Here is a 16244-nt window from a genome sequence, read left to right as displayed (position 1 = left end):
AAACGAAAATTATCAACTAGTCATCTGGTCTAGTCAAAATTCTTCGATTAAATACCAATGCCTATCGCTACGTAACCAACGAAGAACTGCACGATGACCTGCGAAGATTTGCCAAGGTTTCGCCTTAAAACACGAAAGAAGAAGCTAATGTAAATGTAAATTACAGTATAAGAATTCACTCAGTTAAAGTCACAAAAGAATAGAATTTTACTAATATTATACGCTTGCATGTATTCTGATCATTTTTTCACTTTAAAAATACCTTTATTAAGGGAAATTGATATTCTCCTTTTGGTAATATGATGATACCGTGATACCGTGATACCGTATGTGATAGAACGATATGGGTTTGGCAGCGATGTACATCTATACATTTTTGCACTTCATCAGTATTTCGAGACAGTGTGCCAGCTAGGCCGTATTGCATCGATCTGAACAAGCGGTAATCAGAAGGCACTTTATCTGGTGAATATGCTGGGTGTGGTACAATTTCCTACTCGAGCTGCAACTTCTTAATCGGGCATTTTCATACAAAACTGTATTACCACTTACCATGTACATAACATACATCCTGTCGATGTGTTCAAATAATGTTGAAGACATCTGCAATAACGGTTTAATTCAGTTTTAACAGATCGTAATAATGATGACAATATGGCCCTGAATACTCCTCTTCGGTGTCGATGTGGATGGCACCCCTGGATTAATCCATAACTTTTTGTACTTAAGATTGTCGTTGTATGTAAAATTTTTATCGCCACGTACAACATGCTACAGAAAACTCTTCTTTTTGCCTAGCAAGCAATAAAACCACGATGTTGAAACAGTTTGAACTTGTATTTTCAGTCAATTCATGAGGTAGCCTTTTCGATCTTTTCAATCGCATGTAAACGTCTGGCAGTAACTGATTCATCAACTGTTAAACTGCCTCTAAAGTTCTTTAAGAGTTTGAGCTGGGTTTTCATCTAATATGTTAACTCTTTAATTATCTTCGGATCTTTTTGGTCCTCCAGACAGTTCTTTGTCATTAGCACCAAAATAATCAGTTTTAAATAGTTGAAACCAAAACCGAAAGTAGGATGTGATGGATGAATATTTTAAACGTTAGTCTGAATTTAGTGTCTGTGTAAACTGACTAACTTGATAATACCGGATACATCCCTTAAAAATATCTCCGGATTTGGCGCATACGTATATACAGCTTCATTTACTTACTCCTTTTTTATATATAAATTATTTTTTACAAATAAGTATACACAAATTTGATAAATACTTGATTTAGTGTTGAAAATATATATAAGAAGGAAAATAAACATTGAAACATTTTTGAAATAACACATTTTACTTAATTATTGAATAAAATTAAATAACAAAAATATTAGCACTATAAACCTGACCTTTCTACTTTTATAAAAACACCATATTTAAATTAATTTACACATTTGAATAATTAATATGAACTCAAAAAACCATATACATAAACATTACCAAAATCTTTTAGTTCAGATCCAGCCAATATGGTTAAAACCAAACGAAAAAGCCACTACTGTATATGAAAGCAGTGAAATTGTGTCCTAAATGTCCCCAAATATAATCAACTATAATCCCCGCTGCAATTGTTGCTACTATTCTTGATCCACAAACCCCATTAATACATTAATTACCTCGAGATTTCGGTTAACATATTGTACATTTACTGTCCTAAAACGAATGGATGATCGTACTTTTAAGCTGATATAAATCTCCAGTTCATCATTATTTTTACAAAACAATCATTTATTTACCTATACTCCTATATAATAACGCGTTCTCTTTTCCTTGTTTGTCATTGGATCATTAGAGTGCCGTTGATAGTTTTATATTTTATTTATTTGATCTAGGTCTACTTTGGTAGCAAATTTAATTATTTCATAGTATTCACTGCTCTTGCATCCTAGCAAAATCCTGTCTAATTTGTTCTCTGAATTTCACATTCTTCGATTTTCACTCTCAACAAATTCTAGCTATATCTCACCAATAAAATAAAAATTAAATCATTACTAAAATATAACATGTTTAACATACATGTCTAATTCTTACCAGTTACTATAATTTTTATATAAAATAAATCTGGTTAATTGCAAACCTATATATTCCTTATTAATTTAGAATAAGAAAAAACTATATAGACAATCTTAAGAAAACTAATTTTCATTCCGGTTTAAAAAGGCTCGCGTCAGTTGTTTCTTTGAATGATTAATAAACGACTTGAAAGTTGAAAGTAGTTACAGTCGGAGAAATCTTAATTTTTCATCGGTTGGTTTTTTTTCGAAACTCCTTTCAAACTAGGCAACGAGTTCCAATGTCGAAGCTTTTATCGAACTCCCTTTCCAAGTGTTTTTTTTCCTCAGTCGTAATTAGTGATTTCGTGAGTTTTAAACGAGTTGATGAATGCTAGTTAAATATAAGACTTTGATATCGATTGATCTGAATGACGGCTGAATTTAGAATTGAACCAATTAAAATTTAATTAATATTTCGAAGTTGACTAGTCTTTTTTTTTTGATAATTTATATTGGATTTTTCTTTTTTTAATATAGAGTAAAAAATAAATTTACTTGTAACTGAATTATTTTATCAATTTTAATCTCAAACTGAACTGTTCATAAATTTCGCCAAACTACCAAAATAACACAACTAAATTTAAATTTTATAGAAGAATAAAACACGAACCTCTTACTCATCTTCTTACACCATCCATGAAATATTGCAAGAATCTTTCAGCTAATGAGGAACATATTAATTATTGCAACATATATCGTATTGGCTTGATGTAACTCTGTCTGATTTCTGTTTATTTCCGATTCTAAAGAAACATACCTGTGAAAAATAATTTTCCTTAAAAATCTGGGAATATATTCGACAATCTTCCACGTTATCGCTCAAGTATAAAATCCATAAGTAAACATAACAAAACAGAAATACAAACACGACAGTAAACATATAAATTTAAGTTGTAAATAAAGTAGAAGGGAATGTATTTTTACTGAATAATAAAATTCATCTCTGATGTCTTTCAAATCATGAAATAATGTTCGAATGGCAAAATTTAATACAATAGAAAATTTAATTGGTCACCACCAAGCATTATAAATAAAAGTATTGTAAATTATAAAGGTTATGTTTTGCTAAAAAACATAAACTTACATTACCATTAGTAGATTTAATTTACGTAAAACCGTAATCGCCATTATTTAAATGTATTTTTCTTCAAACCACTATATGCATTTGTTAAATTCATTAACACAAATTAAAATAATCAACATTGTTAAACTAAACATAAAAGATATACAAGAAGGGAACAAAACCATCAATACTTGGCTATGGAATGAACAGGAGGAACAAAAATATCTTAAGGCATATTTTTCATCATTGTATTTATACCATATTTCCTCACCTATGGATGATAAATGAAAAATGGCGAAAATCATAATAATGGTCAAAAGTCTTTTCTGGATTCTTCTATTTATGATAAGCTACAAATATGTCTTTGTAAATTAACAGAAATAAGAAACCCTCACAACGTTGTTAAATAAATATTATGGATATAATAGTAGAATGAAAAAGAGGAACAGAAACACATTAGAGTAATCACCATCATAATAATTATACCGTACTTGTTGTTTCTACTTGAAAATAGGTGATTTTCAAATATCAATATAAGATATCAATTTTAAAAACTTCCTAGGATTATCTATCATTGTTGGAATAATATTTATGAAAATTAAACTAATCAGGAAACAAATTACAGTGGAGGAACATATTAGATGTAGAAGGACTACATTTATTGTTTTTATTGATTATCACCATACCTTCGACTGTATACACGAACTCACTTTCTGAACATAAAAATTATTGATTAAACTTCTTTAGGCATCTTAACCATAGTTCCATTAGCTGTTTGCCAGTGCAAAATGATTTCTCGAATTCATTTAAGATCTGAGTTGATATATATTCACTAAGAAGATATCGTCTCTATACTTCTTTTCAATATATCATTAAATTAAATTATGGGAAGCGTATTTAAAAAGAGACATAAGTTTCAGTGCGATGCTGTAAACTTGATCCATCTGATGTTCGCCGATTATGATGAGGCTTCGACCATTCCACACAATTTGATTCACATTCTTAGGACTTATAGCTTATATGAAGAAAATAACAAAATATTGACTAGCTTCCCTAATATACTTAATCTCAAAGGCCAGTTAGTACAATCAGTTATAGCAAGCGCAAGAGAAAGTGTCACCTACGACTAATATAATATGCCGAATCGGTCAGGCTGCAGGAGCTTTGGCCTGTCCAAGATAGTGCTAGTGGAGGAAAGAACATTTTGTTAATATTTCTGGGAATTGGATGTAGTTACAGTCTGACATCTATAACATTCAAATATTCATTTGACAATGTGCCCTCAACCAGTTCCTAGAAAACTGTGTTCGTGTTTTTGTTGTTATAATGTTAGTTCGCTTCAATCTTCTGATGTCCTGCGTGTTGTCCAGTATTGCTTCCACGTTGCTGTAATTTAGCAACCTTATTTCATATTTTAATGTGAAATCTTGGATCACTTCGTATATCCATTTGATTACCAGGTCATTGTGCAACTCTTCATTGGTTACGTAGCTATAAGCATTGAAAATTAATCGTAGCACTTTGTTTTGGGCGCGCTGTATTACTAGTTGGTTTGATGTCTTTTTGCAACTCCATATGTGCACCATAGGTCCACATTGTCTTTATGACCAACCAATCTCTTCGATTTTAGGTCTAGTTGAGAGTATCTCCCGACTAACCAGTACAGCTTCTTGTTTAACCTACCATCGAGATATACTCCGAGGTATTTAGTTGATTATGCGTGAGGAATCGGGTATCTGTCAAGTGACATAATTTGGTTTTTGTCATTTCGCCGCAACGCAAAACTAAAATGAACAAATTTGGAGCTGGCTGTCAACGAAGCCGAGAGTTGGTAAATAATGCTCCTGTAGCACCAATAATAACTTACTGGTTTATAAATAGAGCGAGATAATCCACTCGATTTATGGTCATGAAGATGTTGAAGTACAAAGCCTAAAAGATAAATTGCTTTTGAATACACACCATGTGATAAAATAATAAATGAAGTTTTATTTTATCTGTAACTTTCTAAAAGTTCATACGAGAAAACACCACTTTACCTACCAAACAAAACCCTAAATAAACAATAAGAAATAAAAGATAGAAACAGTAAAGTTTCGTGTTCAAATAAAGTGTTTTTAACGGACTCCCATTTCCTTTATCTCTCGACTATATACGGGAGTCTTCAAATTCATATAAATAAGAGAAGCTGTTTAAATTTTCTCGCTGATAAAAAGACACAATGTAACGAGTCCAACGGGGTGAAAAATGGGAGGATGTTCGTTCTCGTGCATTGACAACGGCTGCAATTTTCTTCAATTTATCTGGTTCTGTTCCATTCGTTCGCGGTGCTTTCACAAGGGCATTTCATTAGCGTCGAGTTCAGTGCAGATTTTTACGGGTTTTATTATTAGTTTTTCGTTTTAAAGTGGATTTATTCATAAGTGGAGTAATTATTTTCTTATGTATGTTTTGATTTTTTTATATTAGGCGTATAAATTCGTTTTAAAGAATTTTCTGTAATTTTAAATGAAATCTTTATTAAGACTTTATTATGACATCCGTGTATTTTTGAATACAATACACGAAATTGAATTATTTCTTATAGTTTCCGAAATACAGGCTATCGAAATTTTACATTTCAGGCTCTGTTGGTCTTATGAATTAGTCATTTCGTTCCAGTTCACACACCAAGTAATATTGGGCATGCTCATTACGTAGTCGTTTGGCAAATTGAATTGTTTCTTATAGTTTCCTATATAGGCTATCGAAAATTTGTACTGTAATGTATTTTATACTATGTCTTTTCAATAGATAGTCTCTACTTTTCCCCATCTCTCAACGATGTATCTTTTTTGACCATATTTTAGTATCCTTATAAGGAGTAAAGTGCTGCCCAGACAGGTCATCACTCATATATCGGAACAAGTAGTAATCAGATGGAGCATAGTATGGAGAATACGGTTTTACAATATGCGGTCATGCTGAATAATAACATTGTTGTATCTTTGCTTCTATTCCGGTCATTACTCGCCCAACCCTAGAATCAAACACATCAATTGTAGTCGATAAGAATCTTCGGTTTTATCGAATAATGCCTTCAAATCCACGTCTTCGTTTTTTTGCCAGTCCAGAACGCTTTTTGTCTTCGTGTCAAAAGCACCACTTTTAAAGCATGGAAAACAGTGTTCACATATTGAAATCGGTGGAACATGGTTGCCATGAGCTTCACACAGCATTGACACCTTTAACCGTCTTTTTCTTCAAATTGGAGTAAAATTCCACTCAAGAATGATTTACTCGATATAAATTCAAATACTTGCAATAAAATGAAAAAGCATTTTTATTCACACTTTCACGAAATGACACATACTGAAAGTGAAGCTTGTCAGTGAAACTTAATGAAGAAATATAATGTTGGTTAAAATTGTACCCGATGTGATTTAATTCACATTAATACCATCTGTTATAATTAAAACTAATTTATAGGCCTGATGAAATATGTATTTATTTTAGAGTTATATTTCTAGCAGCATACGGTTACTAGATTAGAAGATTGCTTTATCATTTCAACGTTGGTATTCTAGGAATTTTCGTCGGGCAGGTCGGTCGGTGTGGCTGTCGATGCGATTGTTTGTCCAAACAATCACTACTATTTTTAGAAGGAATTCGCACAAGAACTAAAAACACTGATTGAGGAAATACTTGTTTATTGCGATATAAAACGATACATGTAGTCGACGGGAGAATTGACAGGATATTAGGTTAGGTACGATATTACAGGACAGGATATTAGGTTAGGAAGTACTGCAGCGCTGTGGAAGTGGTAGTGTTACAAGGGGGTGGAGAAAAGAAAAGAGAGCGAGACGTCGTCATGGTGGTCTTTTATAGCCGCGAACCTCGTGGTAACAATCCACCGGCGTTGCCAACCTTTGAACTTGGCGTAGGTGAATGCGTGGTGGCCTAAAGGGTCTTAGCGGTCGCTACATAATTTCCCTCCTAGTGGAACTGCCGTGGGACGTACCTCTATGTGGTGCAGGTTCCGGAGTACACCCGCAATCATGCAAACAATCGCCCAGGGACTACTAATGCGATGGGGATCCCAACCTGAGCGAGAAGTTTTACGGGATCAGATGCCATCAAAATAGTAGCAGGGCATCGTTCGTCTTGGGGCATTCCGATTTGTTTGAGTGTATCTATAAGTATGGTGATTTACGTGTCCCGTTTCGTGATGCAAGGGTGTTCACGTGTTGATGTTATGCATGATAGACTTCTGCCGTTTTCGTCCAACAGGCTAGTCTCGTGGGATAACGTCGACCCTGTGATGTTGATGGGTTCCGTTCCTCGTGCTATCCTTCCATGCACGTGTCAAGCACCTGTCGAGTGGCTTATGTTGAGCTGGTTTACCTGTTAGGCACTTTGATCACGTCGGGATGACAAATTGTAGGAATGTTCGTCGGGCAGGTTGGTCGGTCGAAATGTGTGGCTGTCGATGTGATTGTTTGTCAGAACACTAACTACTATTTTTGAAAGGAATTCGCACGAACTAAAAACACTGATTAAAGAAATACTTGTTTATTGCGATTTTAATCGATACATGTGGTCGACGGGAGAATTGACAGGATATTAGGTTAGGTAAAAGTTAGGTACAATGGCGTGGAGAAAAGAAAAGAGAGCGAGACGTCGTCGTGGTGGTCTTTTATAGCCGGGAACCGCATAGCACCAATTCACCGGCGTTGCCAAACTTTGAACTTGGTGTAGGTGAATGCATGGTGGCCTAAAGGGTCGTAGCGGTCGCTACAGTATAATATAAGATGTTGCTTACACATATCATATATTTTCGAAGAAGTAGCTGTCTGCCAAATATGAAGGGTTTTCTATTTAATTATTTTCTTGTATTATAAATTTCCATAAATTTTACATTGTCGGCCAACAGCAAGTTACAAAATTATTCTTTCGCTTTCCTACTAATAAAATTCTCATGATCGTTTTGTTTTTAATCTTCCAATTATTTGTTTTAATGCCTTTTAGACCTTTTTCCCTATTCATTCTCCTCGACGTTGAAATCAACTTTCTTAAGCCTTTGAAGCCTCTCCCTGACTCTGTCACTTAAGTCATTCTAATAAAGTACTTATAGCTAGTAGTAATATCACAAGCAATCAATATTCATCAACTACAAATTTATTCAAATTAAATAATTTACCCCCAAATAACGCCCAAAACCAGGAATAGTGAACTGACGTCATACACTTATTCCACTGCTGCCGGTAACAGCTAAGGTATTTGAAAAACTTGTATTGAAAAAATTTAAGTGAATTATAGAACGAATGTCACTAAAAAAGCCTACGAAGTCTGCTCAGTTATATTCTTAAAGCGTCAACAAGGTTTGACATCAACAAACAGAGAATGTTATCAAAGATGCACACTGAACCAGTTAATTCTTATATCTCAGCCAGAATATCTAAAATAATAAAAGAGGAATCCTATTTGCAATAAAATGAAGCTAGAGCAGGTGTACCACAAGAAAGTGTAGTTTTTGTAATATATAGGTACTACAAAGAGAGAAAAATGAAGAAAGTAACATGGTACAATATTTATTTAAATAAATTTAATTAAATTAAAGGCTATAATAGTAATAGTAGTTTTCAAAAAATATAAATTAAACATTTTACTGTAAAAAAGGTTCTATTATAATACTTTTTTTTATAAAGTTTCGATTATATAACATTACTTTTTTTGATTTTTCTTATTTTTAACTTCAAATGCTAAAGTGAACATCAAAATAAACGAGAGGTTTTGTGGAATACCTTAGTCGCCTTATTTTTGTCAGCGAAATACCTCAAAATCTATCTCGATTGTAAGTTAAAGTAGAAACATCACATGAGCAAAAATCACAGCAAATCAGGCTCAAAATCAAGGAACTGCTCTGGTTAATCGGAAGGTACTGCGAAATTAACCTAAAACCAAAGAAATCAAGTTTAATCAAGTTTAAGCTGGGCTAATTACCGTCATTTATCGCTACGTAACCAATTAAGGGCGGTACGATGAACTCTAAATCAAATTGATTTACGAATAAAGCCTAAATTTTGCCTCAAAACATGAAATGGTGTTATTAAATCACAACAAGGAAACAATAGAGGTACTAGTCAACGCTAAAGGAACTGGAAGATCGAAATGAGAGCAAACCACCCCAGATTGTATAGTCGATAAGTGTTAAACACTTAACTTTGGCTTAAATAGTCTAGTGTAAATTTGATGCAAATATAACAGAACAATAGTAATCAATCAATTTACAAAATTAAGATTATGATTTAATTAAACCATAGTATCCCATTTATCGTCATTGAAAAATATAAATTAATTAATGCTTTTTGGTCATTTATCTCCAAATTACCAAATTAATAGATTTTTATTGATGTAGTATATTCACCTTACATTTTCAACGGTAAACCTTCAACAGCATTGCGCAATTATATAGGAAAAAACTTCCTACAAATGTTATATAGATTATGTTCACTTGTAGTTTGATTCCTTTGATGTTAAAAAAATATATTGTGTACTCATCAATAGAATAATACTCGAATAATGGAGCTATAAAATGTATATATAGTCTATTCAAATTTTTTTTTGTATATACGCCATCAAGATATATTGCCTGTCATAATATGTAAATTCGTTTTAGAATCGGACAATATTTTCCCTCTTGTTTTATTCTAGTTAAAAAGAGACAAAATGCTGTCTGACTCGAACGCGTAAACGAATGGGCTTCTCAAAGTCGTCCGGTTGTCAGACGTATGCAAAATTCTTGAAAGCAGTAAAAGGTTATAACTCTAACCTATAAACTATTGAGGCTGTATAATTAACTGTAGTTTATAGTAGTAGATATACTATAATGTTAAAATAATATTATATAATAATTATGTTTGATAACATTTTTGTTCAATTATTTTATTTATATTAGAATTTTGTTGTATGCCAAAGCCAAACTGAACTAAAACTCAGAATTGATGCGGCAACATGGCGTCGTTTTGACGTCACAAACTTAGATGACGTATGTACAAAATAACTTTGAATAGACTATAATCACGCAAGTCGCTGATAAAATCGCAGTATTTTTGCTTAATGATTAAGAACAAATATAACAGAAAAATATAACCCATAATAATGATAATCTTAAATAGCTCTAGTGGATTTAAAAAGGTTCTGAAGATCTACGAAATTCTTAACGAACAGTTAGATGATTACATATCAAGACTTCTTAATAACATTAATGAGCATGATTTAAATTAACCGCGTTTCCCTTTACCTTTTACAGATTTGGACCATTGATATGGCGATCGAGCAAAGAACGGAAAAAGCTAAACAAGGCGGCGCGAGACGCAAAGTGCAACAGCGGCGACAGCGGAATCCAGATCGAGGTGAGTAGCGTAGTTACCCCGTTCTCCCTCTTTGTGTCATGTTCACTCCGACTTTTTACGTCTCTTTATTGTGTCCAAGTGTGCCCATTTGTTCTGCTAATTTGCACTTGTTCGTGCCCTAACAAGAAACGCCACGACACTTTTAAGTTTCATTTTGTTTGTCACTCTTTGGTTCGTTTTAAGAGCCGTACATTCTCTAGAAATCGTAAATATCGCGTATAACGAAGTTAATTATATTTAAGGAAATGTTTCCATTTATTATTTAAAATAACTATACTGCTACCTTTAGTTCAGTACGTGTACTTATCAACAATTACAATAACAGGTCTGCAAAAACATTTTCTAAGAACTGTTTACGTTTTTTGGCATAATCTTAATGTTTTTGGGACTAAAAAGACTTCCTTTTTATCATATGACGACATGTTTCTTGACAATTTGGGTAAATATGTTAAAAGATTTATTACTTTAAAACAATAGGGAATAAAAATAATATTTTATTTACAAATAACTACCGATAAATTTATAATAATCAAATAAACGTTCACTAGAATACCCTAAAAGCTTTCCTTTTTCTAGTGAGGCTCTTCTTTATACATTTTCGGTTCTTAGAAATACTTGAAGGTCTCTCTGAAGCGTCCAACGTCCCTTAGTATTTGTTCTCCATATCTTCAATATCTTGATGAAATCATTCACCTTGCTTTTTACCCGCATCTTTAAAATTTTCCCTTTTCACCAAATTAAGCTTCCTCGGCGTCCAACTCTTTCAGACCCAGTGATTTCCTCGGATTCTGGTATCACATAGACATAAAAACATGGGATTTTATAAACCTAGCTAGGTTACTTTGGAGAACAATCACCGCACACCTGTCAAACATGATTTTCATATTTTAATTTGCAAAGAATCAATTATTGTAGCTCTGCAGCTCCTGCACCGAATTTTTTCGAGGTGTATGTAATGACCAACAAGAATTGAAGCATATAAACCACTGTTGTGAATCAGAACTGCTTTAGAGCTTCTTCTTAATGAATCAATGGAAAGACACCATTGTGTTGTGTCGTATTGAATAGTAGCGAAACATCCTGACGCCCCGGTATTTCTTCATTATTATTTTCCAGCATATCAAATACATAGAAATCAGTTTAAAAAATTCAAATTCATAAATTTTTGGTGGGCGATTTTAGAATTTCAATTAAGATAAATAATCTGTCGTTTTAAACTTTCAAGACGTTCAATCAGTAATTCCATCAAGATATCTAATATCTATACCTTTTTCCTGCCAAATATTTTTAAAACTCAAAAAGTTAAGTCACACATGGGATATAATAGGAATATTCTATGATTGTTATTTTGTTTTCATATAAAGTTTAAAAAATTATAGCTTCTGTATGGAGCGATGATGGTTAAAACATGATTTAGACGAGAAATTTACCAGGTTATTCAACATATTCACAGAGTATTATTTATTCGTCAACCTGATCACTGCAACCAGTGAAATTATACTTATATATTATACTACTGCAAGCCATTTCCGAGTTCACGTGTCAGTATGGCTTAAGTACGAAAAAATTCAACAGTCGTTAAATTCTTTGTAAAATATGTATAAAGACTTCGAAGATTCACATCGAAATGATAAGTGGACTAGTTGAATCTGCAAAAGAAGTTGTGCAATGATTATAAAACTCTTGATGATTGTAAGAATGAGCTATGGTCCGATAAATTATCGTTTACATTATTTCCTACAAACGACCGGGTTTGCGTATGGTGAACCCCAAAAGTTAAGCCTGGGGGAGGGAGGTTCCGTTATGACTTTGACAACAATATCGTGGAATTCAGCTGGTCTTCTTACTAAAATCACTAGCCAAATTACTGCGAATTAGTATCTCGACATCCTCAATGGTGAAATTCTTACTAAGACTGGCATATTGCTGCCAAACATGTATTCCAAGATGATAATGCGATCATTATCATACAACCCAAAAAACTTAGTCCTCACTTCCTCCTTATTTGAATAGTTTTGGAGCAGAGAGTGGGGAGCAGATTTCCATCTCCAACATCATTAAAACAATTGGCAGATGTTTTGATACAGAAATGGAACAACTGTTCAGACACTACAAATATATTCAGCCAAGGATTGCAGCTGTTTTTAAAAACAAATCGTGACTCAACATCTTATTAATAAATATATATTGTGTATATTTCAGGTATATATATTGTTTTGTCCATCCCCTGTATAATAATTACCATATGAAATACTTATTGCCTATTGGACAGATTGTTAAACTACTTAGAATAATCAAAAAAGTTGAGGAAAATTTTACTGAAAAATAGTGATTTCTAGAACTATAATTTATTTTGTTTTTCCGTTTATGAAATTTTATTTTTAATATCTTCGAATTTGTTGAACAATATAGCGTTGAAAAATAACGAAATCGTAGTTTGAAACCTCAAGATTTATGATCGAGCATTTCACTTAGTTATCAGTATTTATATTTAGTAACAAAATAGCTTTATAATAAATAATTTATAAATATATCATTCTCATACGTAACCACCCAAATAAAGCTAAAAATGTTTTGAACGACGTACATTATCACCGAATAAAACTCAAGCCATCCGTCTAAACACAAAGCCTCACACTAAATCTGTCCAAAACGCTCCTGAATGAACCTACACGCCACCAAATGAAGCTCCCGCAATCCAAAGAAAGATGGCTATCTATTCTATCCTGGTAATTCAAAAACGGCTGCAATTTTCGCCAATTTATCTCGTTTTTTTACGTTTTTGTTTGCGCCTGCTCCATGTAACTGCTCACCGAGCAGCTTTTGTCGGTGGAGATTGAAAGCCGCGCTGTAATTGTATTCAATTTCGCATTAAATTTGCGAAAAAAACAGGTCGAAGCTTAGCCTAACCAACTGTTACCGTGGATTAAATCGAAAACGTCGCATTGATAAGAAAATCGAATCCGGAACTTTATTTTTCCGTTAGATTTTCCAGTCGATGTTAGATTGTTTTTTTCTCCAGGCCAAAAAAAAATGGGAGACTTTGTTATTTAAGTAGAAGAAGTTATTTTTTGATCATTCAACACTTAAAGATTCATTTCATGTACATGTATGTTGTTGATCATCATTAAATATCACTTTTAGCTACCACTACCTTTGTCTACTTTTTGCTACCAGTTTTTTATAAGTTTCTCTCAATATTTGAATTTTAAATCCAAGATTCATCAATCATCGATCAATCGATCAGAATATTTTGTCATTAAATAATATCTCAAATATATTAGTAAAAATTACAAATCTTAATAATTACTTGTTCAATGAGTAATAATATGCAGTCCAAAATTATCGGGCCTATAAATTAATTTTACAGGATAATGTTGAAGCCTCAATAACAGGCTTCACTTTTCAGTATATGTCATTTCATCGAACTGCGTATAAAAAAGTTTTAGTGTTTTATTTCCTGTTGAAGAAAAAGGCAGTTGAGGAATGTCGAATGATGCGTAAAGCTTATGGCAACCATCCTTCATCGATTTCAACATGTGACTATTAGTTTCAACGTTTTGAAAGCAGCTATTTTAACAACGAAGGCAAAGAGGCTTTTGGACTGCCAAAAAAATTTGAAGCTACTACTAGCTTCTACAACTAGCATATATAGCTCTATACTAGCTATATAACTAGCTCATACTAGCTAATGCAAGTGACAAAATGTAAATTGGTTTTTCCACTTATGTCTGGCTGATATCCATTTCAATCCGCAGATATAATATTTTAACTTCTCCTTCTCCTCCAAAATTTTATGGCCGTGTGGATCCCCAAAATTGAAGTAATTTAACACCCATTTTTCGTCAAATTTTTTAACAATCAATTAATTAATAAAAGTTATTAATTATCAAACTTGATATTGATTGATATTGACTTTGATATTGATCAAATTGTTCAGTATCCAGGCACCCGAGTACCCACTAAGATTAATTTATATGAACGACGGGTTTATACACACTTCAGAGACTGCTTATTAAAGTATTTAGTTAATTTGACTTTTAAATTGGTAATAGACAATACAGCTTGTAATTTTTTTATTTAAACAATAATTAAACAATAATTCTTATTATAAACAATAACAAAAATAGTAAATAAGAAATACATAACTCCTTTTTATTTTATTTTATTAATATCGGTTTCCATTCTTTTACTATTTATTTACTTACATTATTTTTTTTTATTATGATACAGTGCCATATAAAAATTGAAGTACATTAAATTATTTCAAACATCCTTCACATGTCGTGGTTGTAATACAATGTTCGTCACAAATAGGGTTCTCACATACCGAACTTATTTTTCTAGTTTTGCGACGTTTTTTAAATTCGCTTTGGAGACATTCATAGCATACACCAGTAATCTTTTTCCTCCCATTTGAATCGAGCTGCGTCTGAGGTGTCAATGATACAGATGATGTTCGCTGATGCGCATTCGGATTGATAGCTCGACTAAGAAGAGATTCAATCGACACTTTCGTTGAGAAATGACTCAAAATTTGTGCATTATTCGAACGACTTTCAACGAATGGAGTACATAGCTCTCTGCCTAATTGCCGATAAAATAATCGTCGTTCATACGATTTTTTAACAATCATTTTATTATTCTCATAATACAGAATATATGATGCAAGGCAGGTAATATCGAGAATATTGTAAAAACATGCTAGAGGCCAGTTGATCTTTTCGCAGTATATCTACCAAGCATTTTATCCATCGTGTCTACTCCAGCTTTAGACCAGTTATAAAACTCAATAATTTCGGGTTTTTTCTTTGCACTGACATTAATTTTAGCTTCATTCAAATATTAATGATAGCATAATTACTACCTTGTTTTTTTTTTGACACATAACTACATAGGATAACTTTTTCATGAAAGCCAAACACAGTGGATAATTCTTCTCGCGCTTTTGATACAGCCATCGCTGGTGAAATGTATGCTTTATTTTTCTTCAAGGTGCCAACAATTGTTAAGTTCCAAGATAGTAAAAATTTTGCCAGCGAAAGTAGTAGTGAAAAAATTATCCATTGTAATGTTTCTACCGGATCCTCTATACGGTGCCAGCAAGTCTTTGACAACTCTTCCACCAACGTTTTTCACACGACCATCTTTCGATTTTCCAGAGTAAATCCGTCCAGTAAGTGGATACGAATTTTTAGCATCGCATATCCACTATACTTTAATTCCATATTTAGCTGGCTTTGACGAAATATACTGAGTGAATCTATTTCGACCTCGGTATGGATAAAGTTGCTAGTCAATTGTCAGGTATTCTGTTGGCTTAGAATGTTTTGCTAAATTACTATTCAACATTGTCCAAATGTCTCGTATTGGAGCAGCGTTTCTTTCTTTTGGTACGATATGAGAAAGGGAAAGGGACATCTCAGGTATCTAAATATCGATTGGCTTGGCATTCCGCTATTTTTATTTCTATGAGGACTATAAACTGTGTCCCTATAGCTATTTGATATGCCAAATAGCCAGTTTGCACAGTAATTTTTAGGTGGGTACCCGGGTACCCGGTAATTGAACGAATGGTCAAAGTTTGGTCAGTGACCGGACGGTTAATAAAAATTAATATGTTTTCTTAGTATGATGGTAATGTTGTATAAATGTGACAAATATAATATATATTTTTGTTAT

The 16244-nt window shown here is 32.9% G+C and overlaps 1 protein-coding gene across 1 annotated transcript in view; it reads left to right on the top strand.

The window, feature by feature from the left end:
• RhoGEF3 (Rho guanine nucleotide exchange factor 3) overlaps window positions 1-16244 on the top strand; it is a 421983-nt gene that overhangs the window by 264879 nt on the left and 140860 nt on the right. Inside the window, exon 13 of the mRNA XM_076419229.1 lies at window positions 10460-10562. Within this exon, the coding sequence (XP_076275344.1) occupies window positions 10460-10562 (103 nt within the window). The remainder of the gene's footprint in view (window positions 1-10459; window positions 10563-16244) is intronic.

This window comes from Rhynchophorus ferrugineus, unplaced genomic scaffold (assembly GCF_030347505.1).
Source record: "Rhynchophorus ferrugineus isolate W39M unplaced genomic scaffold, kcgeb_rfMv2 rfM1, whole genome shotgun sequence".
In the NCBI taxonomy this organism is placed as follows: Eukaryota; Metazoa; Arthropoda; class Insecta; order Coleoptera; family Curculionidae; genus Rhynchophorus; species Rhynchophorus ferrugineus.
Note: the sequence above shows the minus strand (reverse complement) of the source record. Positions and strands in the feature narration are given on the sequence as shown.